Genomic DNA, 26836 nt, shown 5'->3' with positions numbered 1-26836 from the left:
TAGAGCATCTCTCAAATAGCTCCTTTCTGGCAGGCAGCTGCCAAGGTGATTTACAAGCCCAAATACTCCAGGGTACTCCTGAACCTCTTGAGCACTTAGGAACAGCCTCGCTCAGAGGATGCCCGGCTTTCCAAGACTCCACAGACCATCTCAGCACCAACCCAAACACTTCGCAGCTCCCTGTCCACTTTCAAGCTAACAGGGTTATTCTCCAACTTGGCTGGCTATATACTGCATGAGTAAGAGGGCACTGGGTTGGGAGCTCTTTTTTTGTAGCCATTTCACAGACCAGTTGTGCCTTAAAAGAACTGTAAAAAAATCTCACTTTCCCTCTACATTTCTCCTCGTCCAGGCTGGAAACCCCCACCGCTAATCCGTGCTTTATATTAAAGGCACTGTGTGAGTCACAAATTACATTGGAAATTACACATCAGGGCCCTTTTAGCTTGCAAGCGTCTGGATAAAGGGTGGGTTAATGCTCTGCAGCCCCCGGGGAGTCACTGCGTTACTCCCGAGGGAAAATCAAGCCATATTAGCATCTCTTCCCTCTTCTGCCTTTACACTGGGAAGGAGCATTTTTATTTTAACCTCCCAGCCTCTGCATGGGCCCTGCTGCTGGAGGCTGCAGCAGGGTGAGAGAAGCAACAGCAGCCCTGCTCTCCACGCAGCCATGAGCCCTCTCCTTGTTTCATCCCCACTAAGGAGAGCATTTTAGGGAGAACCTGGAGGAGAAGGCTTTGAGGAGCATCTGTCACAAGAGCAGTAGAAGCAGGATTTAAAAAGGGCTAATATTGGCCTAACCCTGCTCCTTTTAAGTAAAAAACAAAACTCATAGAAACCTTTGAAAAACACCCAACATGAAAGAATAAAGAGCAGAAGGGTGGCAGAGAAACTGCTCAGCATCACTGCAAGGGGAGCTGCAAGCCAGCCTCTCGCTGGCTTGGCTACTCCCGGCAGCACATCTCAGGGCAATTGCTGTTTTATATAAATATCTCCCATCGAGTGGAACGAGTTCAGTGAACTCCCATGCTCAAGGTGCAGAGAAATATTCACGCTTCGTGGATCACCCAACCGCACACACACAAATGTGAAGCGAAGCTCAGGAAAGGTGTGTGTGTACACACACATGGGTGTGGAGGGAATACATCGCTCCGACGTGACTTGGCTGAGCCCGTGTTCAATGTGAAACAAGTGTGCTCCTTGGAACAAGACTTACAAATTAGTTTTGGCTAATTTAAACCTAAAGGCTTACCTATGCTCAGGTTGTTCAGTAAGATAAGGGGAGATTGTGCTAAAGCATGCAGGGGCTGATAATAAATGCAAAGATTAGGAAAAACGACACAGGGAAGAAGAGAAAAGCAAAAGACAAGAGAGAGGAGGAAAGATCTGCAAAAGATCTGCAGTAAAACATTGTGTGAAATGACACTGTTGCCAATTTATTATTTTTTTTTTTTAAATAACCTGATTTATGACATGCAGCTGCTTTTCTCCAAATGTTCATGTCTGGCTACTTCTCCTGGAATTTTTAACTGTGTTTAAACGTCTACAAAATATGAAGCTTATCTCCTGTACAGTGCGATAGATATGTGTGTACAACCCGCAGGAGTTTTGTGGGAGCCTGGTTCCAAAGAAAGGACAGTGATTTTCCTAAAGCAAGAGACACTTGTATTTCACAGTTTTCCTGCCTTTTAATGTACACTGTGAGGACAAGAATTCAGTGGAGGAAAGTGGTTGCATGAGTTAATCATTGAATTGCACTGTTTCATCCCTCAAGTACTCACTAAGTATTTTTTCTTTGGGTCCGATCCAACTTCCCTACCACTTAGTGAAAGGTCTCCCATTAACTTCAAGGTGAACTGGATCAGGAACAACAGAGGCAGTTCCTAAACTGGGACCCGACCTGCCCATACTCAAATCCAAAGGCCAGCAAAGTCATGGGAAAAGCCCTCACCAGCTTCAGTGGCACATGGGTCAGAGGCAGATTGAAGGGAATAACCAAATGAGCCGGCTGTGACAGCAAACACCCCTTTCTTGTCCATGCCTGAATGTGGGGGACAGAAAACATAACCTTTGCTTTTAGCGTTTAGTTTGAAAATGGCAATGACATCTTCCACAGCTCTTACTAACATCAAGGCAGATATTGTAGGATTAAGCTAGGCTGGGGAGTAGCATCTGAAATTAATATTGGAATTTCAACTCTGTCCAAAATACACTGTTTGTTTGACACTTTCAGGATTCAGATCTTGGATAAAAAAGAATACACAGGCCATTTTCTCGTGTTTTAGTATAGATCCCTGAAGTTCCCTCCTTAGTCATGTCCAATATGCTGCCATTATCAAATGCCTGAGTAAATTCCAGCAAAGCTGAGAGAAGATCTTCATTTTATCAAAATATTGATAAGAATGAAACCTGTATTTTTCGCCTGGGCACTCTGTTTTCCATGCAGCTCACAGGCAATGACTTTATTGACAGAAATGCTCAACAGCAATATGAATGTCAAGAAAGTATTATAGGATTAGTTACAGACAGTCTGACTACTTTCGGACTGAATTGGCTTATTGGTTGAAAGAGGAAGACAGAGGAAACAAAATAAAGTGGGTCCGTTGCTTACCTACAGAAATGCCAGCAAAATGACCGAAGGGTGCAACACAGGATTCTATTTTCTACATTTAAGATGGATTTTTTGCAGATACAGATTTTCTTCCCCAATGTACAGTAAGTCTAGAAACTATAAACTGGATTTCCTTCATAGCAGGCACATAAGCACTGTGGCTCAAGCCTTCACGCCAACAGCAGATCTATTTTTGATATGAACTTAATAGTTAGAGCCTGCCATTAGGTACATGCACGCAGCTCCCCGAGCCACAGCAAGGCTTCCCCTACATCTCGCAGCAGTGGTTTTGCTAATGATTAATGTGCAGTTTTGTAGGTTTAATGAAGACATTGTTTCCACTTATCTACAGGTCAGATGGCAACGGCAAAACAACTTACTTGCTAGATGGCTGCGGATTCCCTGCTGCTATGTCTGCTTATTTATGCACAATGTGCATTTCCAAATAGATGACCATATTAAATTATATGCTACTGCCTTATTATTTCATGAGTTTTAATGGTTTTCCATTCCTTTTATATTAGAAAGAAGGGGTAGTCACTTGTGCTAATGATGTGCTGTTTTACATCTGCATCTCTAATGTTTGTGGAATTTCTTTCTCCATCTGTATCACAGAGCAGTTGAGTGAAAATTGTTGATTTTTACCCTGAAAATAAAGGTGAGAAAACAGGCGGAGGCTTTTTTTTCCTTAGACAGTGAACTCTTTTGGCTTTTTGAACTATTCTACCAGATCCAACAAAAACTTCACCCAACAGCCTCGTGCTAAGCTGAATTCATTCCTGGCTCCTTTGAACCAGCTACAGCTAACCTCAACTCTGAAAATTAATCCATTCCGAAACCACAGGGCAAACACATGCACTCCGTGGGCACCGTGCTCGAGGGATGGGAAAACCTAGGCTGGATTGCCAGGGAGCAGCCACACACTACTTCCAAGCCAGAGCTCCAGGCTGGCCAAAGCCATCCAAGTGCTCGGCACACGGCTGGACAGATGGAGGAAAGCACAAAGATGCATGGAGCTGCTTTGTGGGAGGTTGAAGCCTGGCTCCAAGCTGCAATTCATTGATCTGAAATGGCAGCCCCACTGGGGGCAGTGGGGATTCGGCTTTTCGTCCATGAGCCTGGGGACATGAAGGTTTGAGATCAGACACACAAGCGAGGTCTGGGAGTCTCTCCGTAAAGCACTGCCATGCGACGGGAGAATTTTGCTGCTCCTTTCTAAAGGCACCTACTCCTGTAACGTTATTTCACTAAAAATAACCCAGGCAATTCTAGCTCAAAATGTGATCAGCCCATAAATAGTTAGATAAACTCCTTCCAGGCACATAATGTACTCAATTTCCATTTGCAACACGTACTAAAGCTCTGCTTATGCATAAGGAATGCCTACAAATGGTAGATGGTAAATTTTCCTGCCTTAACATACCAAACACTCCTACCTCACTGAGAAAAAGGACGCGACCGTGCTTTTATGCACCGGCTGATCTTTGCTGTCTGAAAGCTGCAGGAGCGACTGCTATTTTTGCAGAAGAGATATTTTAACATCTGAATTGCAGATTTCTAACAGCAACATGTGCTCTCAAACAAAAACAAGCCCACAAGGAATTTTCTGGGGCCTCATATTTCCCAAACTGCTCAAATTAAGTTTGATTTTCTTTACGGATATCGATGGTGGGTGTATGGAGTGGCAGGGGAGGCTGCAGAGCTCACCATCTCCCCTCATCTCATTTTGTGCCTCTGAATCCTAACCCTCGGCTGTAAATTCAGAGCCCACTTTGATGGATCCCAGTTTGACTACCATGATGTTAAGTTAAACAACAGTCTCATTCTGCACCATAATTACTGCAAACAATTTCATTGTCTGAGCTGTGCTTTGCAGTGTTATGTATTAGCTGATGCTGCTCCTGTCACTGTTCATCACATGAACATTCCTTTTACCTGCTGTGTCTGTGTGTGCCTGAAAGAACCATGGCATTTTTAATGGCATAATTTCCTAGGAAGAACTGAAAAGCAGCACAGCATGGTTTGCATTATTTATATGCTTACTCCTACAAATGGCAAGGAAAATACTGTAGATTTCCTGGAAATAAATATATTCATTATACTGAAGTCTTGTGCATAATAGACTGTATGTCACTGAAAGAATTTAATTACTACCTAGAAAGTATCTTCATTTTGCTAGATTTGTAACAAAAAGACTGTCTAGACACATTTTAATTCAAAGACAAAAGATTCCTTACCCGCCCCAAAATATCCCATGTTGATAAATCTAGAAACGTGCCCTGCTGCTGCTAATCAGGAGAAAATTCTTAGCATTTTTATAGCACAAAATAAATTGTAGATCGAGCCAATTGGGAATACTAATGACAGAAGCCATAAAAAAAATTGTAACATCAATTACGACTAAAGGAAAAAGACTTGCACCATAGATCAGCAGAATATTTTGCAACCGTGCTTCATTTAAGACTATGATTCCTGAACATGATTTGGGAGTTGATTTGCCAAGAAGGATGTTCAGGAATATGTAATTGGCAGCTATGCAATTGTGGTGCTCCTGCAATTCAGCTGTAGCTGCAGAATTAGCTTAGATGGAAGGATGCAGGTCCACTGAACCTACCTGACAAATCCCCAGACCCTAGCTGAATCTTCCAAATCACACCAGAACCAATATAACTAACCTGATTTTGGATAAAGCCTTGAAATAGTGAGTTAGGTTGAGTCCAGACCTAAAAAGTGATCCAGTAGCTTGGATTTATTTTTATGCGTTCCTTATCATTAAGCAGAGGCTAACCCCTGGCCAAGCTCAACAGCCAGATTCCAGGGAAATGTCCATTCCCACCTCCCGGCATGCAGTATTTCTCAGAGGAGGTGACTATTTCCTGCTTTGCACACTGTCATATGCAGAAAAATTAATCTCAAGTCATCACTGTAATTTCACCTTTTTTTTCTAAAAAGAAATGCTTTTTCACATCTTTCCATCCTGATGTAATTGTCATTTTAAAAACTGAGAGGATAGCAAGAGACGTACATTGCAACAGGGGCTGAGACGAGGAGAAAAGCTACTGGAAAAAAAGCAAAAGCCAGGTTCAAATTTCCTTCCCTCCCCTCTTTCCTCCATCTGCAAATTCTCTCTTAGCCTCCAAACAAACAAATCAGCAGGTTTTAAAACAAATTATTTGAAAGATCTTGTCTTCACCCTGGTGCAGAATATATTTCCAAAAGCTGTAAATGATGGTAAAATAATTTCCCACCCATACACACGTCCTCACACTGGACTTGCTGCAGCTCGACTCTCAAGACAGGCACTATTTGGGCACAAGGTGGTTAAATTAAATCTCTCCTCAACACAGAGGAGTTATCCATGTTCAGCCTACAATGTTCCAGCCAAATAATGCTTTGCTAATGATGTCTGCAGTTAGATGACAAATCAGGCTATTTAAATTGCTTCAGCACATACATCCTTTACAGGCAGGGTATCCAGGTAACCATTCTACCACGACTTTGAGGTGGGAGGGAGAAAGCAATAGCTAATTTCTTCAGCTAGGTGGAAAATTAATCCTGAAGAGATTTGTCTGGTTTGTTATGGTCAATTTGAAGAAAATCAATATAAAAATAATTATTTTAAAATGTGTAGTTATGCAAGAAAGGGCAAAATAATCGTCCTTCAAAAATACAATAATGGCTAGGTTTATTTCTGAAAATAATTAAAAATATTTTAAAGTCCTCACTAGGAAGGTTTTCTGTACCTTAATGCATGTTAGCATCAGCATGCTTCAAACAGGAAAAATATCAGCACCGAATTTCAGGAGCAGCTGGCAATCACCTTGTATCAAGCTTACCACTAACTAAAATAACAAATGTTAGATTCTCCTTTCCCTTTTTTTTTGGTTTTCCCTCCCTAAAGTGAGCTCAATAATCATTTAAATACCTGGTAAGGAAATGCTACTGCTGACCAGTATTAGATGCTATTTTGGCTCCACTTGAGAGATGCTTGCTAATGGCCTTGGGAGGCTTTGGGAACATCTAGGTGACATTGGCTGGGGTGCAGTCAGGAGAAATGGTGCCTTTTTCCAGCTTGAGCCTGGGCTAAAGCTTAACTGGGAGTTCAGAAAAGGTTTCTCTGGCAAAAGGGGTGGAATAAGGAAAGGACCATCAGGGTCTGCCCAGTCCCTGGCTCAGCCACATCGTCTGTGAAAAATTTGCTGCTGAAGCCTTCCAGACTTTGCTTGTAGACCATTTTCAAGTATTCACCAGATCTATTTAACAGGAAAATATAAACAACTTCTGATAGCCCTTTCCTTGAAAACTGTTTTGGAAAATATGACTCATTTACTTCTGAAGAGGAGAAGTAATATTTTCTAACACTCCCTGAGGATGCATTTAACCAGAAACTAAGCCAGATGTAGAAATGTCTGCAGAGGTTTTGGTTCTTTTCATATCAAAAAAAAAAAAAAAGAAAAGAAAATAAAAGAAAAAAAAAGAAGCTGCAAAGCAAGATTCAAGGTATTATTGTGTTTTAAAGCACTGTTGACCTTTTGATTACCCTTATAATCAGATCACAGAGGAAATATAGCACATGATCAGCCAGAGAAGGTCACATTGCAAAAGAATGCAGGGGGTCTCATTTTTTAAGAGCTAACGTAACAGAAGCACAAATCTTCCAGTCACCAAAGAGCCTCTCCTGGTTTGGCAATTGCCATGTATAATATCCGATGAACTCCGATGTCTCACTGCTCAAGGATAAAATCCCAGCAGGCAGGGGCTGAAGGAACAGCTACACAGTCAGAGGGAAAAAATCTTGTATTATTACAGCAGCCACTTATTTTATTCACCAGAATTAAAACCTCTTCACAGATAAAAGTGGGGATTTTTTTCATCCCACAAAGCAATTTTAGATTTCTATAGAATCATTCTAAAGCAATTAAAATCCTGCTCCTGTTGACGGATTTGTAGTCCTCGCTCACAGTGATGTCAGGCTTTGAAACTCAGGGCTGTTGAGAGTAATTCTTTGGGGCTTTGGAGTCATTGCTGAGAGCCAGAAAATACCTTCCATAAATACACAGATAGTAAAGTCTTTGGTAACACCAAAATACTTTCAGGACCTGTAGCTCTTAAAATCTAAAAGATACCACAATAAACAATTGGTGCAATATCACAGAGCTCAATACGCTGCAATCTCACCTCTTAAAGTGAGTGAATTTTTAGAGGAAAGAACAGAAGAAAGAACCCAATAATCAAATAAGAGTATGGTGAGATAAGAGGGACCAGGGAGCTCTTAACTGTGTTACTGCATGGAAAGTGATAGACTGGCATTTGCAGGGACAAAAACAAAACAAGAACCCTTCATAAACAAGCAAATGAACAACCTCAACCAGTATTTACACAAAAATGATTCATAGCCCTCATCCACGTAAAGGACTGCATTATACAATCCTGAAAGTAAGCCTCCAGTACTGGTGTTTGTTTGTTTTGGCTTCCTTTTACTTAATAAAGGAAATTATTGTTAAAAATGTAATTGAGATGTCAGCAAAGTGAGGCCATTCCTATTCATGATGATACAGCATTAACGCTGCTGTGTCTGAAATTGCACTGGAGGGATGAATCCTGATACACTACGCTGAATGAAAGGATCAACCCATGCCAAACATTATGGGTTTTAGATAACTCCTGCAATATGGGTACTATATCGATCCCTGAGAAGGTCTCTCTCCTGCCAACAGATGCAGCACATAATAGGAAACACGTAGGGTCAACAATATTGGACACAAAGCTTAGAACAATCATCAGCAAAACACTCATCAGTGATTATGACTATTGGCTTGTCAGCACCGCTGATATTTTATCAAGACTGGCAAAGAACTTGCAAACTGAGGTTTAGGGATAAACGGGATGATTTCTTCTCTTAGACCACAGCTAGTGTACAGATTTGCTGCATTGCTGCCCCTGGACAGGCAAATGCAGACAAAGTTAAATAAAGCTATCATTATCCTGGTGCCTGACATGGGAGGTTATTAAAGGTACAACTGGCAGGAGATAGGGGCTGGCTCAGAATGATTAGAGCCAAGTAATATCTTCAAGGACACCAGCAGAGTCCAGCTGAAGTCAGCACGAGAAGCATTTGTCCCTTCCACTACAGCTCCGGCTGCAGCTGGACTCAGCACTTAGCACAGCTGGGGCTGGAGAGGACAGAGGGGAGGTCACCACGCTGGAGCTAACCTGGACAAGAAAGAAAGTTTTTTCTGTCCTAATTTTTGGCTGAAACCTTTCAAAGCACGGCCAGCCTGAAGGGAGGTATGCAACCATCCACATGCAGAGCTGGGTTGTGTTACAGACAGAGCCGGCACCCTTCCAGAGCCCATCCTACACTGCGGGGAATGAGGCGAGGCGGAAAGGCAACAACAGATTTATTTTTACACAGATCTCCTTCTCTACATTCGGAGTAATAGACACAAATAGTCTCGCTCCTGCGAATCACCTGCTAGAACTGTGACTGTCAGGAAATGAGGGTGGTTGAAGGGGGGGCTGTAAAAGGTGGATCATTAGGCCTGCCTTCTTTATGAGCTTCTGCAGTCCCACAGACAGATGGAGTTGGGAGTACAGCGGAACAGAGGATTCCTTTGTTCAAAGAAAGGACAGGATCCAGGCCCACAAGGAGATCCTCCCTCCCTTCAGATTAGGGGTTAATTAATAACAGTTAATTAATGATCTGTCAATCACCTCCAAACGCTTGAGTGTGTGAGAGAAGCTTCCCTCCGGGCAGTAAGCGTTAAGGCCTTCCCTGGAGTCAGGATTTAAAGAAAGCCCTCCTGACAATTTGTGAGGCCCCAAAGAGGATGTTTAAATCCTTTTATCTCACAGCGCACTTGTGGCACGAGGCAGCCTCTCAGAGGAAACCACCTGGCAGAGGTAGTTAAAAACCTTGCTGCGCTGCTGCCTTCAAGGTGAGCCTCTGGAGGACACTGGACGGTGCCAGGGGCTGGCTGGCACCACCACGTTGTGCATGACGATGGGGAGCTCAGGTTAAAAGCATCTCAGAAACTTGCCTGTCCTTGGTGTTGGAGTGGTATGGACTGGATGGAGCACAAATGCTGAAGGAAGGCTCCCCTACTGCTACCTCCTGCCTGGAAAGAGAGCTCAGTTTCCATGAGCTGTGTCTTCGCATGGTCAGCACCCTGGCTTGTAGGGACACCTTCTCTCTCTCTCTCAGCAAATTAACCAAAAAATAAGTGAATCTAGGGACAAGTCATGGCCATGAATAATAACAACTTCTCCCTGCATAAAGACTTGGTGAATTAAGGACACGGCAGCAGCCTCTCTTCTCTTCAGCTTGCTTAAATGAAGGCTGCTCAAACTCACCCTGTCAGCAGCCTTTGGGAAACGCACCTCTACCAGCACCGTGCCAGAAGGAGATGGGACACCCCCACTGCGAAACACCCCATCCCCAAACCAGGCCCCCCGTCGTGTGCCAGCTTTTCCCACGGTGACTTTAGGAGGGAGCTTGGCCGTGCGTGCCGAGGAGCTTTGCTCCCGCTCCCCCCTGCCAGATGAACACCCCGGGCTCTTGGCTGCCGGGCCATCCGTGCCCATCTGCTTGCATGGCACGGTGCCCGCTCGCAAGTTGTCAGACAATTTCACGGGTGCCAAAAGAGCCTGGATTTGAATAGGTGGCCTGGATACGCTACAAAACCCAGCTCTTCTGCTGGCTGCTAACAGAGCTGGAGCCCCCAGGGGTGCTCGCACCTCCCGGAGCCACGCACCCGCTCCAAATTGATGCTGCCCTGCGGTGCCACAGCACAAACGCGGAGGCTTCGCTGGTGCTTCGGGCAAAGCGTTACTGCCCCAAGTGCTGCAGAAGCTCATAAAATGCAGCTTCTGTCCTAAAACACTCAGTGCACGGCAAAACAACCTCGAGGCACCACGATGCAATCGGCAGTGCAAAAGACTGACTCTGAAAAGCAAAGAGTGAGAGGAGCAGAAAGCCCCGTGGCTGCCACGGGAAGTGACAAGTAGGTCAGGCAGAGCAAAATGGGCATGTTTGGGGCTAAATCCCCACCCATTACCCAGATCTTCTACCTGGGGCCAGCAGGCTGCAAAAATAGACAGTGTTAGCTCCAAGCTGGCTCCAAGAACAGGGTAATTAGGCAGGTAATGAGGAAAGGAAGCTCTCCCCTCCTCTGGCAGTCTGTTTTGCTGGTGTTGGAGCCCTGAGATGTCAGGCTGGCTGCTGGTGTGGATCAGGGGAGACACAGAGGCTTGGGGTGGCGTTGGGACCATGTGGAAAGGGACAGCTGAGCTGCTGCTTCTGCCTTGCCCAGTGCTGGCACAGGTCCTCTTGGCTGTGACCCATCCTGCCAGCAACAGCTCATGGGCCCGGCCAGGCCTCACGTCTTGGTCTTACGGAGAAAAAAAAACAGGATTTTGCTTTAAGCTGTCTGCCATCAGCAGCCCTGGGAGGCAGAGCTGGCAGTGGAAGCACAGCACTGTGCTCCCCTCCTCCCTGCACGAAACCTGGGCTTGTAACATGAAAGGCTGAAAAACCTCTGGGTTTTAGGCCCCGGGAATCAGATTTTCTGCTTAATAAATCCCTAAAGAATCGGATGCAAAAGAGGCTCGTTTGAAAATTTTGGATGGATTGTCATACTGCAGTGATCCAAACAGGCACAAAATACAGGGAAATAAATACAAATGCGTTGCGTAAAAATGCTCCGTGTATCACAAAATAAAATCAAACAAAATACAAATAAGCTATACCAAAAAATAAAGAAAATAATAACAACCTTCACTGCTGTGTTTCCCATATACCTACAGATTAATTCAACATTTCCTTTGCTGCTTCATGCCAGCATACCAAAGCAGCTCAAAATCCATGGACTGGCTGTGTACTGGCATCTGCGTGCAATACTTCTGCCCTTGCAGGTTTCCATGCACAGCTATAGCATTATTCGTTCTCTGGCCCGGTGACCAGCCCTGCATGAAGAAGTCGGACCACCGATTAGCGAGGTTTACAGAAGGGGCTTGAAGAGCTAACAGGATCAGTTGGACTCTGCTGCTCAGAACAGGATCTGGCTTAAGGGCTGGCTTGGGGTATTTTATTATCCACAGTGCATAATCCAGCTCTTTAAACGGCTTCTATTTACAACAGTTTTGCTGTCCCCCCCTACTCTCCAGCTCCCACACATTTGCAGATGCTATTTACTCTGGGTTTCTGCTACTTCTTCACATGCAAATGAGTCTTTCAGGCTTTCTCACTTTTATTTACCCACATGCAGCACATTACAGCAGGGTGGAAAATTGTAAGTTAGAAAGAGAACGTACTAACGGTATTGAACCAGATACTGAAAATGAAAATAAAATTAAAAAAAAAAAAAAGAAAGAAAGTCAGAAATGCCCAGCATGTCCTAAAGCTGTATTATTATCAGCCATTAGGGCTATTTTAAACATACATTTTTTTTGTTTGTTTACAGCAGTGAGTCAACCAACAGCACCATGCCAATGGCACAATCTGAATGCACTCTGTGCACTCTCTTAAGCATCTCAGCTTTGCCAGTGTCCTCATCTCGACTTACAAGACATTGTCACTTCTGTTGTGGGTCCCTCCTGCATGCCACCACTGCTTTTGCCTTGTCACTGGCCATGGGACCTGAACGACTGCCCTCTGCCAAAGCTGGATGTGGGTGCTCAACCACTGAAACTGCTTCATCCCACACAGTTCACTGCTGCTGATTTCCTCCTCCTTAGGGAGCCAACCCTAACTCAAGGAACATGCAGAAATGTTGAGGGCTATAACAAGGTGAGCATTAGAAGAGCAAATTTATTCAACCAAATCTCAACATGAGCGACCAAATCCCCATCTGCACCCTCCAAGGCGGTGGGGATGCCTGGACCACAACGACCAGTGGCAGAGGGGAGTGATGTAGCTCCACAAATGCCTCCAAAAATAATTCCTCCCAAGGGAGGAGGTGAGCACAGCACAACTGATTGCTAGGAGAAACCTGTGCATTGCTGCTCTGGAGAGAAAACACTGCACAGCCCAATGGCTTCAGCCTCTGGTTTATGCCACAAGTCTTGCACAAATCATTTTCCCTCCCTGAATTTCAGCCTCTTGAGCCTAGTTTAAGGATTATAAATTGTAAAGCAATGGAGACAAATTCCAATGAAATATTTCAGGGTAGCAATATCTGCATGTCCCACTGAAAACATTTTGGACATATTTTTTTTGCTTAGATTTACTAAGGGCATCTTACCTCACTGCTACACCAATGAGTCCCCTGTGTGCTAAGCCCTGTTACTTAGCAGTAAATTACAGGTTATGAATTTCATGCCAGCTCTTCCCCTGATAACATTTGCTGCTTTTCTGCACCGCCAATGCAGAGTAAGTTGTGTTAAATAGGAAGGTGAGGAACTAAAAATGAGTCTCTGATTAAAAGACAAATCCACAGGACTGCATTGCTTAGTATGTAGAAAATTAAAATGGAGAAATAGCTTGATTAAAATCAGACACTGAAAATGCTTCTTTCCTAATACACTCTGGTAACAAGTGAAAAAAAAAAATAGCTGCTGCAGTAGCTGGCTTTTAAAGAAGAAATAAACAGCATGTCTCTGTTCCTGAAGACTAATTAGTGAGATTCTGCAAGCATTTAGATAGAAGAAGGCTAATCAATAGCTTCATACATGCAGACACTTTGCTACTGTAAAATATGACTGCCCACCCATCTCTCTCTTAAAAAGGTGATATGGGGCTGGTACAGCCTGTACCTGTGGCCTTTTGCGTGTAAGACAAGAGCCAAAAAAACACATTGAGCACCACGCTATCATCCGCAGGAAAAACACCAAGTGAGGTGAAGTAAAATGCAAGGCTTTAATTATTAATGCAAAAACCTCGGACACAGAGATCGTGGGCTGAGACTTCTGTGAGCTACTGGGTAAAGTCTTCTCCTGCCAGGAGCTGGATATGCCACAGGGAGGTGATGGGAGAGGGAATTTTGGAGAATTCACTGACAGCTGTGGAAAGCAGCTCTCAGCCCCCTGGTATGGAATGGACTGAACCCCACAGACGAGGTGGCACCCAGCATGACACCACTGGGACACTTATTGCCCCATCCCACCACTGGGCAGCTCAGCTCGGGACAACACAGCAGAGCCACAGCCAAAAAATGGAAAAGAGGTTTGTTTTCCCTGTCCTGGCTGGTGAAACACTGCTGTCATGCATCCCTACAGACTCTAATCAGAATGGACAACCTTTGAGCTACCTGGACTTTGCAGACTTTGACTCTGGGGTCATTTCATAAACACACTTGCAGAATTGGAGAACAGATTGCTCTTGGGCTGGATGGGATTGATCAATATTTCAGGCAGCAGTTGCTGAACTGTGGCAAGGGGAAATGCAGCACACACTGGCAGACAGAAGACTGAGTTTCATTGCTGTCCAGGGCTATCAGTCAGCATCAATCCCCATCCAACTCCCCTTGAAGTCACTGCAAATTTTACAATTTGCATAAATGAGACTTGGACCACAGGCACTGCTGAGTGCTAAAACACAATTTGCATTGAAATACTGAAGTATGTTCTGATGAACGGGATTAGTTATAAAAGAGAAGAGCAATTCATGCATAATACACAGAAAGTTGAAGAACCAAAATACTACATGGCAACCTCTACTTTAGGACCACATTCAGATTTCATGCACTTTAAATATCGAGTGATATAATTCATCCAGCTTACTCCAGGTTTATTCCTGATGTAATCACAATCAGAATCTGCATGTCAGTCTGAGTCAGGTAAACATTTCAGCACGGATTTGGTAGGCAAGGATTTGAATGTATCTTTTAAAAGCACAAAATCTCATGGATGAGGTCCACAGAATATCTGATTATTGTTTGTTACTTCGAGCAGCAGAAAAGCATTTCTTCTTCATGACGCAATGAGACAGCACTCCTCTCAGTTTAAAATACACTTATATAAACTAAACACTGGGATTACTAACATCAGCCTTTCCCACTGGTTTATTCAGCCTTGGGTCTCCAATAACACACCTCGCACAAAACCATAGATCTCCAGGGAGCTGTGCAGTAAAACAGCTTAGGGACAAAAACCAAGTGACAATCCCAACTGGCCAGGTTCATACTTTGACGAGCATCTGCTCTGTTGGGTTTCACACGGCACATTCCAGCATGCCCAAGTGTTAATCCTGGAAGGCTTCTAGAATAGCAGCTACTGTATGCATATCTCACTTCTGTAGCTGCTCAGAGAAAACATTGCAATTTGATTTAATTGCCATGTTGACTTATAACAGTATGTTTATACTGGATGCCTGCCAGCTGAAATGCAACAGGTTTGCAAAATGTATTTCCTCAAAACAGCATGATATGCAATGTAATAAGGAAAGCAATCTTCCAGCCGCCCTGATGCTGAAGTTCATTTCAACTCCTCTGACTTGGAAGCAATGCTACCAAGTCAGAGAATTACACTGGGCTAATTGATATGATAATCAGGCCTAGAGGCTGACTTTCACAGGTACAACAGCCACACTGCAGCTTTGGGAAGGGAATATGACTGTAGGAAATGAAGGCGATTAACAGTTGTTTGTATTACGAGGGTTGTTTGCCCTATTTAATATCCCTATCAAAAGATGCATTATTTGTTGAGCACTCCAAAAAGGAAATCAAAGAGAAACTTCAAGAATGCTGATAATGCCTTGTCTCTATAAGTACGACATTTAAAAGACGATAAAAAGCTGTGCTTTGCCAATCGAAACAAATATATTATCTCTCCCATGACCTTGGTTGCTAGATTTCAGCCCATTTAACAGCCCCCATGTCTTTGAGCTACAGGAACGTTACAGAAGCTAGAAGGCAAGTGTGCTGCTTGTGTTCCTGTAAAGCACCTGCTTTGTATGATGCCGTGACTACCATCTTATCTGGAAGTTGGCACTGGGATGGGTCACAACTTTGAGAGCTGCAGGAGCAAGAAGACTTGTCTACAGTGGAAAAGTGCCCCCTGCTAGCCAACACTCCAGCAAAATGGGTCTCAGTGTGACGCATTTCTTCTGTAAAGTTCCAAAGGAAAAGCTTCTGCAGTTAAATTGTTAAATTGCAATCAATATTTATCTTGCAAAATACAAGAGACCAATGGCACTGTTGCGCAGTGCACTCACAGCAGCGAGTTTCAGGAGGAATAACAGGGGCAAAGGGTACAAACACAGTGGTCAGCAAGGTTGGATCAGTTTATAGATGAAATTTCATGAGATGATTACCTGTGATTCAAGGAATCTGGATTTTGCGACCCTAAAAGTCTCCTCTGGCCTGATATCACCCTGATGCTAATTAATTCTATTTTATTAAAGACTGTAACTGCAAGCAGCAGACACTGAAAGAAGCAGCCACGTGGCTCTTACCAATCCTGCACTGGGACTTGTAAAAACAGAAGGAGAAAAGAAAAAAGATGTTAAAAATATCAGGAAAAATCTGAAGTTGGAACAGAACTGGCTTTAATCTCAGTTTCAGTCAAAATTGAGTTCACAAGATACAGTAGTATTTCTTCAAATAGAACACATGAACCTCAAAGATTTTCTAATGAATACCCTTTCTACACATTTGTACAAAGAAGCCTATAAAACTGGGAATGAGAAATGCCATTGTTAAAAACATACCACTGGACACTTTTCTCACAACTCCTATAACAGGATATCATTTTCTATTTGATTCTATTTGGCTTCTCCATAAGGAACTGGAAAAACCTCTCTGAAAATCCTGGCATCAATAGGAGTCCTGACACTGACTCTGCTGGAGCAGAATCTCCCCCTTCAAGAATAAAGCCTTGGGAGGAAAAAAAAAAAAAGTGTGTTGGTTTTGTTGCTGAGCCAGCTATTTAACTCCACCAGCTAGCAGAAACAAAGGGAAACTAAATAAAACTATAAAGCACATGTTCTTTTTGGACAAATAAGCCAAAACCCTTTGAAATTTATGGCTCTACACCATCTCTACCTGCTAAGTCATACAAAAAGCTGTGGCTGCAGATACCAGCGATCATGTAAATAAATTTTATTATGTTCTACAATACTAATACAGTTAGACACACTAATCATGGGAGAAGGGGAGGTTGCTATTTTTTTCCTGTCCCATATGGTAATAATCTTGTATGATTGAACTATTATGAGCTAAATAAAACTACACATTAACTGTAAGATACATTGCAAATACATTAAATCTTCCCTGGAGTTTTAGCAAATATTCGCTTTTTCTATGAGGCATTTGGAATTAGCAAAGGAATCTACACTGGGCCATATGATTTATAAATAGATTTGGCTTCCTCTGCAATCCTTTATGGGCAATTATTTCAGAAATTAAGATGCAGAGCCACAGATAAATAAAATAATTGCAGCTGATCAGGCTTTATTTACTGCTATCACATTTCCCTGACTGCTATGCTTCCCGCCTCTCATTTGCTCCACTACCCTGGATCGATGACCAGATGAAGAGTTGTCAGTTAATGTCAAACACTGAGCAAAAAAGGTGCCAAAGGCAGATTCTGTTTTCCCCATTTCCAACCCCTGTCTGTTTTTTTCCAGAGCTGGCTTGCTCTCTGGATAAATTCAACGTGGAATTAGGAGGCTGGGAAAGGGCAGAGCAAGACCAATGAGTTCTGCAGGGTTTCAAGCGACTTGCCAGGGACTTGTTTTGCTGCCACTCTCCTTCAGAAATCACTGCTTGAAGTCTGGAGAACTGCCCTTCCACAAGCAGACACCTGGCTGTGTCAGGCAAGGGTTCCCATGGACTCCCCGTTCTGCAGCTATCCTGCTCAAAAAGGGTATTCAGTTTGGAAGGTGCTGAGTACAGCTGTGTATAGCAAAACCAGTTTTCCAGGTAAATTAAATTAATTGAAACCAAGTAAAGACTGGCCTCACACCTGCATATTACCCTTGGTGGATGTCACACCATTCAGTTTTCAGCACTTCAGATCCCGGACAGGGTAGAAAACACAGGTTTATCAGTTTTCCTTAGGATCAAGCTTGAAATCCTACTAATGCCAACTCTATTCTCCAAAAAACTTTGGAGCAGTTCAGTTCAACAGAGATGTAACTCCTACGGCCTCTCCCAGCACTGAAGGGACAAACTCAGGCCCCAGTCTTCACAGAATCATGATGTTTCATGCTCCCCAAATTAAATTATTACCTTTTTTAATGATGCTTGCACCATCAGTGTTGATGGCCAGACTACACTTAGGAGACGTGTGGCCCTGATCGGTGACTCTCCTATAGCCTCCTGCCCTCAGAAGGCACAGCCAGCTTTGTGAAGCCTGGATCAGAACAGCATCCTGCAGAAAAGAGGGAGCACCAGAAGCAGCCTGGGAAGTGCCTAGGGACTCGGTAAGGTCTTGCAAGAAGTCTCATAGCTTTTCTTTTATTCTTTTTCAGTTCAAGACCACTTATTTTTGTATCAAGAATGGATGCTACAAACACTTCCAAGAACTTCATCAACAACCATTCGTAAGCTGGTGAAAGAGGCCAATGGGACCAGATGCCAAAGGAGCTAGGAAGATTTACGCTAGCTGAGCATCTGGCTCCCTGCTCACTGCTACCAGAATGAAGACAAATGCTTGCAAACATAGTTATTCAAAATCACTAATGTGCTCAGCAACGATCAGCACAAACACAGCAGTGTTGCTGCTGTAAGGTGTGGTGCCTGGGAACACAGCTGCTGAATGTTTGAATGCTGCTTTTTCCAGATGTGTATTTAATGCAAAGATCGGTGAGAAAACAGGGTGTTGCTGCCCTTTGAATCAAGCAAAGGGAATGATTAAGACATCATCATCTTTTGTTGTTGCACTGGTGGATGGTGGTAATTGCTTCTATACAGGAAAGTGGCTATACATCTATTGTCATCCATCATCTTGCCAAGCCTGTGTATAGTACAGTAGAAGCAGTAAAGTTTTGATTTAACCTCATTAGCATTCCTCGAATTACAATGTCATACCAATGATAAAGATTGAAATTATCTGCCTCTCAGCAAATGGAGAAGAAACAAATTTCACACTGTAAAAAGCCACGGTAAAAACCATACTTCTTCCTAGTACTTAAAAGCTGCTCAAACCTGCTCAGTTGCTGGTTTGCCACGTGGGACAGGAGACGGCTAGGAATTGTGCTTAAATGCATCGAACTTGCAAATGTAGGGCGATGGACCCATGGAGTAATAGATCATGGAGTAAATGATCTAAGGATTCAGAGCAGAGGGCTGGGAGGGGAAGGGAAGATGCTGGCGTAGATGCTCTCTGATAGCACGTTGCCTCTGACTTCTATTATCTGTGATTCCTCTTAACTCCCCTAGGGAATTATGGTTCTACCAGAAGCATGGAGAAATTTGCACGGAATTGGGGAAATAACAGGGAGGCACCTGGCTTTTGCACAAATGCCTTGCAAGCTCACACAATTTCTGTGTGAATACCAGGACACATGCACACAAGGTGAGTTCTTGCTCAAACTTGAAGGAATTAGGGTCCAATTATTTGTCCCTCCTGGCAGTCAAAATAAGATTAAATAAAATCTGTACTTGTCTGAGGTCAGTCTACAGCAAAATCTATAGTATAATTGGGAATTTATCTCAGTTGCCAGCCAGCAGCTTACCCCCTGAACTGTGTACCCCGCTATAGCCATAACAACACCAATACATACTTCAAACCACCCATTCTGAGTTACTCTACTCTTTTATGGACCATCCTAGAGGAAATTAATGGATCTTCCCTACAGCGGGAACAAAAGAAGGAAATGAATTTATTATTCCAGTGGTACCCTTGACACAGATATTGAGTAGCTTCATTAAACATTTTGCAGCCCTGAGCGTCTTTGCTAAACCCTCTACAATGAGCACAGAGTCATTTTCCTTATTACAACACAAACATACAGGTCAGGATTCAGAACTCATTTACATCTGCTTTATATCTGAATTATCTCTCTGATCTCAGTGGAGTCTGGCCATCCTGATACTGGTGCAAAATCAAGTCTGTATCATCCCAGTCCTTCCCCTTCTCTCTAGATTATCTTGCAGCATCACTCTCAAATTTCACAAAGTCAGCATAGCCACAGCCAAATGACTAACGCAGCCCTTTAATACAAATAACAATAAATCAATGGATTAAATTATAATTTATCACACAAATGCTTTTTAGGTCTTCCCAAAGCTATTCGGAACCATCTCTCATATCTAGTCATATTCCTTGGGGGGAAACTAACACTAGATAGAGCTCAGGCCTGCAGAGTAAGATTACATAAGAAAGAAATGCTGAAACCACCCTATATTTATGATGGGAGATTTCACAGAGATCTGAATAACATTCCTGAGAAGACTGTAATGTATATAAGAAACCTCTTCAGTATCTCTTTCAAAGACCAGTCCAGCAAGATAAGGTTTCACTACAGCCCGAAGCTCTACATCCAGCAGCAAATCTAGAGAACTAGCCACACCAACCCTGAGCAACACTAGAGCAAACTTCTAATGGCTGAGAAAATGACAACAGAATATTCCACCACAATTTCACATCACAACACAGCCAGACATTTTTTCACTTACTTCATTGGTTTGAACAATGCCTGTCCATAATTCTGGAACGTCATGATCAGCTTCAGTTGGGTGCCTCCTGATTTCATTGCTGTGGGAAAAAACAAAACCACTTTAAAATGTTACATGTGGGTCTACTTACATTCAGCTTCCTTGAAACAAAACCACATATCTTTGCTCTGGATTATATGCAGCACTGCAATATCTGAGCACCAAGAAGGGTAATACTAACTGGACAAGAATTTTCAAAAATTATTCAGTCAGTACAGAGTACATGGGACGGCTTTGAGCTGATGACTAGGACTAAAAATGGATGTATGAACACCATAAGCACCTTAACTGAACAGCATGTACAGGAACAGCTCATTGGAGCCTTGTTTTCTCTATCTTCAACAACTTTTGGACTTCCTGCTAACAAGGGACACACATCGGGAAAGGAAATAGGATGTCTTCAAAGACAACTGTGGCTGGGATTACAGTGAGGTGCGCAGCAGACATCTCCTTAATTAAAAGTATGAACAGATACTAGAGCAATCTCTGATCTCTGCTGTGATTTTAATAATGACTGCTGAGCAGTAGAGATATGTAAATCCATCTCCTCTTTGTACAGTGGCAATTTATCCAAGCCCATCCACTAACTTCCAGGGGATCCCAAGGTGGTTCCTACATGTGAGCAGAGCTGTGCAGAGAGGGTCGCTGGCTCATTTGGGGGGGCAGGAGAGGACACGTGGGGGTGGCAAGTGCCGTCCACACCGTGCACTAAGGGCTCTCTCTGCTCAAATACTGAATGCACTCCCTTCCCAGCTGGGAGCTAATAGGAATTTAAGACTGACAGTCATTCATACCAATCTGTACAATTTGGACAATATCATGTTAACAGCCAGATTATAGTGTTTTTAAAGCCAGAGTCTTTTTTTTTTTTTAATGTAAGAGTTCCTAAAACGCATTTGACTTGATGATAAGGTTACTAAAAGTGGTAAATATATACTTTGGCAAACCAGCTGCTTTTTCACAATCTCAATCAAAACTGCTTTGAATAAATGAAATGACCCATAGCCTGACTCCTTAATTCACTTCAGCATTTGGAGAGCCATGTCAGTCCTGTCTGTGGGGATGAGTCAGGCCTTTCAAAATGCTTCCCACGAATGATCAGATAATCGATCCCTTTCTTTGCAGTTCTGACAAAACCTGTGTCGACTGGAGAACTACACAAATGTCAAGTTACCTTGCTCCGTAAATTTTGGCTTACAGCTGCCCTTGTTTCACCTTTATAGCTCGCACATTTTCTTCCTCTAACCAACACCATTAACCACACTTCCTTTTTAATTACTCCTCACTGTGCTTTATTACTGATAGGTCACCGTCTCTCTTTCAACCCTTGTAATCCATATTTTTGCAACAAAATACTATGCAAATCTGGTCAGTCTGATTCTACTTCCACTAGAATAAAATCCCTCCTGCCTTGCTGTTTTGCTGACCCCTGCCTTCTCTTACATTACCAATTTATCCCAAAGGAACAAATAAATAATTAGAAATTAAAGGGCATCAAATAACTTGTACTGAACAGGTAAAGCAGAAGCGTGTGGTTTTCATATACTAAATTCCCTCTCTTGTGCAGAGCAGGTCAGTTATCTGTACCAAAGGGAAGGACTTGGCTCCTTCTTCTACCTAGCCCAAAGCCTGAAGGCAAAGTAGAAGCAACAAACCCCCAGCCAAAAACATGTATGTGCTGCCCTAGGACCATCTCAGCCTAGCCATTCACTCTGAAAATGCTCCTGGATGGTTTGAACAGCAGAATCGAGGTAGAACTGCCCTTGCTTCATGCCCGCATAGATCTACAGCCATGCCATGGGCCTTCCCTGCCCAGCTGCTGCCAAAGGTGCAGAATTTGCCTGGCTTTTTAAGGCATAACCTGCACTTGCACCCCTGTTCATGTGGGATAGCTCCATATAGGTCAGCAATGTCAGTCCCAGTACCAAAGGGCAGACTTGTGTCAGGTGTAATGCTCCCCAGCTCCACCAATCTCAATAGAGCTGCTTGCAAACGGCTCACACCAAGTGAAAACAATGTTTTTTTGTTTGTTTTTTTAATCTAAAATTTATACAATTTCTGCTTTCTGGTTCAATTATGAGGAGCTTAGGGCTTAGACCTTGACTCCCACTACGCCTTCAGACATGTATGTCCAAAATGTAGCAAATATCCCATAAGCCCATCAGAGAAAAGGGAAGGATAGAGCCTATTTTGAAGTACAGCTAGGAAGCCAAGGCTTTGGGAAACCACAGCAATGCAAAGAAGAAAAAAGGATGTTCCAGCATGCCTATTTCTAAGCACAGAGCTTCAGATACATTAAGCCGACTGGTTTCTCAGCAAATTGAAGCCACTCGACAGATAATGATTTTGTTAGCAGCCGAACTCAACAATGAGTGTGTCATCACCGAGAAGGGAAATGTATGAAGAAGATTAACAATTCAGCATAATTCTTCCATGAGACACAAAGGCCTGGTTTCCTGTCAGAAAGAATTGAGCTGAAGTAAGACAAAAGCATCTCCCTGGTCTTTTAAGATCCATCTTATTGTATTGCCTTAATTGGTTGCAATAGTAGCCTTGACCAAACACGAGTTTTGCTGGGATGCTGTCCTCCTGCTGCTGCCAGGAGAAAACTTCGGGCCTCCCCGAAGCAGAGGGTGACATCGGTGGGAGCGGCGCTGCATCGTGCCTCATGGCAGGGCATGCTGGCAGCCGCGTGCACCATGGACAACACCACATGCCAGAGCTCAGTGCTGGCTTCCCTCCACACGCTCCAGGCTCACACGCAGCTATTCCCACTTCAGCCGGTTGTTCTGTGCTGCAGATGTGCTGGGCAGGCTGGTGGGGATTCAAAGAGGCCCTGCAAGGCCAACACCTACTGCTGTACTCCCTGCACTGAGGGAAACACCTGGTGCTGGGCCCGCCAAACTGAAGAAGATCCTTCACGCATCTTTACATGACACGGATTTGGGAGTGGGGCCTGAGGAAGGCCACCAGCTGCCCAGGGTGCCCAGCTCCTGGGGGTGGCAGTGCTGGAGAAGAGCAGGTCTCTCTGGAGATGACTTACTTAGACTTCTAGGTCTGGTACACTCCTTGTTCCTTCATGTTACATCTGCATACTAGCTTCCCTCTTGTTTTCTGAGCTGTTTTCCTTCAGGATCTCCCCTTCCTGCTCACACCTCAGTTAGACATGTCCTTCTGGCCATGACGACCCAACAGCAGGACCCCGTCACCTCCCAGGCACTGAGCCTGGACAACATGGTTTGGTATCTGGAGACACCCTTGTGCTGTCACCTACTGCCCACATGAACACTTCTGAAGAATTTATAATACCCTGGAGCAGAACACACAATTTTCTGAAAAATAAGACACTACACCATTGCAAACTGTCATGGCTACAATCAGCAGGCTTAGATATTTTTAAGAGGGTCTTACAATGCTGCTCTGACTCCAAAGGGAACCTTTAGTCATGCTCTGAATTTATGTTTTTTGTTTAAGGTTTCTGCACGAACTGTAACATTACAGGTCATGAGCAGCTCTGGGAAAATATAGGTACCTCAAATTCTCTCTTATACACCTCCTGGACATGCTGGCAAAGCATTAGAAACAAATCCCAATGCAACCATTATTTTTTATTTCCAGGCTACTCAAAGTCTCTCTTTTCCCCCCAAAGTAGAAAGCAAAAGAATGCAATGTTAACCTTTCCTGTTAACCCAGGGCAAGAGCTTGTGGATGTGATTAGAAATCTTCCTAACTTCAGAAGGCTTTGCAAAAACTCCCTGGGATATCCTTTTGCTTGTGTGTCTGAGAGATTAGGGTTTTGTCCAAAGATCAGTGATATCGGTGAGATTCTTTCTGTTTTCTCTGATGGACTTTGGAAAAAGCCTCTAAAAATCTCTTCTTCATTTACATCTAAAGAGAGTGTTGGCACAGTACATAGCATGTCTGCTCCTTCCCCCATCTTGTCCTCTCCTATTCCTTCCGAAAAGTCATCGGTACATGACCTGAATTCCCCTTCCAATCCACGGATACCATCAATATAAAAGAAGTACTACCAATTATCTCTCAAGCATGTTTTTATACTTGTATGCTAATTGAGTTCTAGCTCCCTCTTCTAAAGCATTTGGTACAAACTCTAGTAGGGACCCAATGCTGCCCAAAGTGATTTGACTCAGAAGGACTTGGAATTGGAATTGATCTGGCTTTCCAGCTCCTCAATTTTGCTGTAGTACTCTCATCTCTAGAGTGTATGCTCTTCTGATGGAAAGAAAAAGTCCCAATGGGACCTTTGAACCTTTTTTTTTTGGTCAGAGTCCAACAAACATTTGAAAATGTATTTATTTATGCAATGCTAATGCCTGAGCAGTGAGGTCCAGTCAAAGCCTGGGATGCACAAATGTCTGAAACAAAAGTTCAGATTCATTTTGGATTCCTATTTATAGACCAAGCTTAAATCTAGCATAAACATGTTTATTGGCTTTAACAAGCAATACTCTGCCCCAGGCTAGAGACATGGCCCCATACAAGCGGTAAAGAACAGATTTCAAAATAAATTCAAACTCTCATCATCTCTTAATTTGTTCTGGCTCAGCCAATTCTGCTAACTTGTTTTTAAAGACCTTTCTTCCTTTAGTCAAGATAGTATAGACTTCTGGAAGGGAAGAGATCCGCAAAACCATTCAAAGACCTTGTTGTACATTTTAAGTCCCCTCCTTTCATCTGGAACTGTACATTTAATCAATCTGTTGACTCTTGGCAGATTCACTGTTTCCTTATACAGTAAATCAATGGTGCTACAATTCATTATGTTTTTCAAACGTTCTCAGCAGCACTATTTTTTCTTTCCTTTGGATGAGATTTTTATAATTTCCTTTAGTACCGGAATTTAGGTTCAATATTTAGTGTCTTGTCTTTTTTTTTTTCCTGACTTGAAGCAGAGTCCACCTTACTTAATTGCAGCATTTCTTCACTGCATGAGTAATCTTGTGTGCTTGCTTTCTAATTACTGTCTGTACAAACTGAAGGCATTGCAGGCTCATAAATGAACTCAGTCAGGTAATGTTTCCAAACCTTTCCAGCCAGAGAATTTAAAGAATCAAAAAATAAAACCCAACTAACTAAGCCCAGCAAACACAAAAGCCTGTTCTGCTCAACCGCAGTCCGACAGCACAGCGCTTCTGGACAGAAATACAAGAGAGATGAAGACTCCACTGTCTCTACAATGCACCATGCCATATTCGTTGGTAAATTGCTGACAGTGCTGCCACAATTATGCACAGACATTTTGTAAATATGCAAGAAAACAGATAACTATGGTTATTTATGCATGCAATAAACAGTTATGAAAGGCAAACAAAATGTGCAGTTGCCTGTGCATGTGCTTCTTCTGAAAACTGTTTCAGTGCTCAATGGAAAACAATTCTCTCTAGGCTCCTATTTATGGTGGGAGGAAATTTTCACTGAATTAAATCAAATTAAGAGCTATCCCTTTATGCTGCACAAAATGAATAGGAAATACTTATATTGATGCAGGGCACAGAACACATCCTCAGCTTAAAAGCTCTCAGTAACCCTGTCCTTTCCAAGGCCAGCTCTAGGTGTCACTGTGGGAGCTGAATGTGATACTCCTTCCCATCCATGGATTTGTTCCATTTAAACTTCAACATCAAGAAAATGTCACCTTGGTGCTCCCTGCTCTTGGGAATTGCTTCTGTCACCGTTTTCATTTTAAAACAACACTGCACATTACAGAGTCGTGTGAGCTGTTCTGATAGATGGTGCAGGATCAGTCTGGTCACCACTCTCCCCCATAAATAATGCAAGCAGAGCAGAGAAATTACGACGTGGCTAAGAAAGCTGTTTAGCTGCAGTTTGGATCTAATTACTGAAGGTATCAAAAACCCGCACAGCAAATCACCTAATTCTATTAGAGCCACAGCAAATCTGAACAGTGGGAAAAGACTGGACAAAGCAATATTCTGTTTCATGTAATACATGTAAGCCTGTATATTTAATTGTCCTGCTTGCAAAAAGAAGCCTGAAGATTTAGTGTTATGAAGATTCCTATTTATTTTGTACTTCTAACCTAGAATATTTGCAGCTTTCCTAAAAAAAAAAAAAAAAAAAAAAAAAAAGCACAGAAAGCAAAACAATAAAAAACAACCCTGCAGAAAAGAAAAAAATAACAACCAGACAAACTGGAAAATATGCAGGAATATGCAAAAGACTGTAAAAGTCCTATAAATGTTCTTTGGTCAAATATATTACTCTTTATTAATCAGCTTGCATGCTTTCGAATCCCTGCTGCGGCTCTGCAGTAAAGCTGAAAAATGGCAGATGTTATTTAAAAACATATATTTTTAAACACACAAAGAATTTGCAACATGAAGGAAAAGATGCTGCACTGTGTATTTTAAAACAAACAAACAAAAAAGTGTATTAACAAGATGCTCTTTCTTGTTTTGCAACCTGACTGAAAGCCCCTGAAATCCCACAGTCAGGCTGTGGATGCTACCAGCTAAATTCAGATCCTGACATCTTTACATAAGCAAAAGTCCCCTTCCACCTCCATCTACTTAATTTTATACTGGGTTTTCTGTCCAGGAATCATTCCCTGACATTTCTCACAGTGACTGATACCTATAGCTAAGGT

General features: G+C 42.9%; 1 protein-coding gene across 2 annotated transcripts in view; it reads right to left on the bottom strand.

Annotated features, from left to right (window-relative positions):
* The window catches only part of FAM20C (FAM20C golgi associated secretory pathway kinase), a 58371-nt gene that overhangs the window by 25578 nt on the left and 5957 nt on the right, over window positions 1-26836 (bottom strand). For both annotated transcript variants that reach the window (XM_027468938.3, XM_027468939.3), the window contains exon 4: window positions 20170-20248. In XM_027468938.3, the coding sequence (XP_027324739.1) occupies window positions 20170-20248 (79 nt within the window). The remainder of the gene's footprint in view (window positions 1-20169; window positions 20249-26836) is intronic.

The sequence above is a fragment of the Anas platyrhynchos genome, chromosome 15 (genome assembly GCF_047663525.1).
Source record: "Anas platyrhynchos isolate ZD024472 breed Pekin duck chromosome 15, IASCAAS_PekinDuck_T2T, whole genome shotgun sequence".
Classification (NCBI taxonomy): Eukaryota; Metazoa; Chordata; class Aves; order Anseriformes; family Anatidae; genus Anas; species Anas platyrhynchos.
The sequence above is the reverse complement of the archived record's forward strand: the minus strand, read 5'-3'. Positions and strand labels throughout refer to the sequence as shown.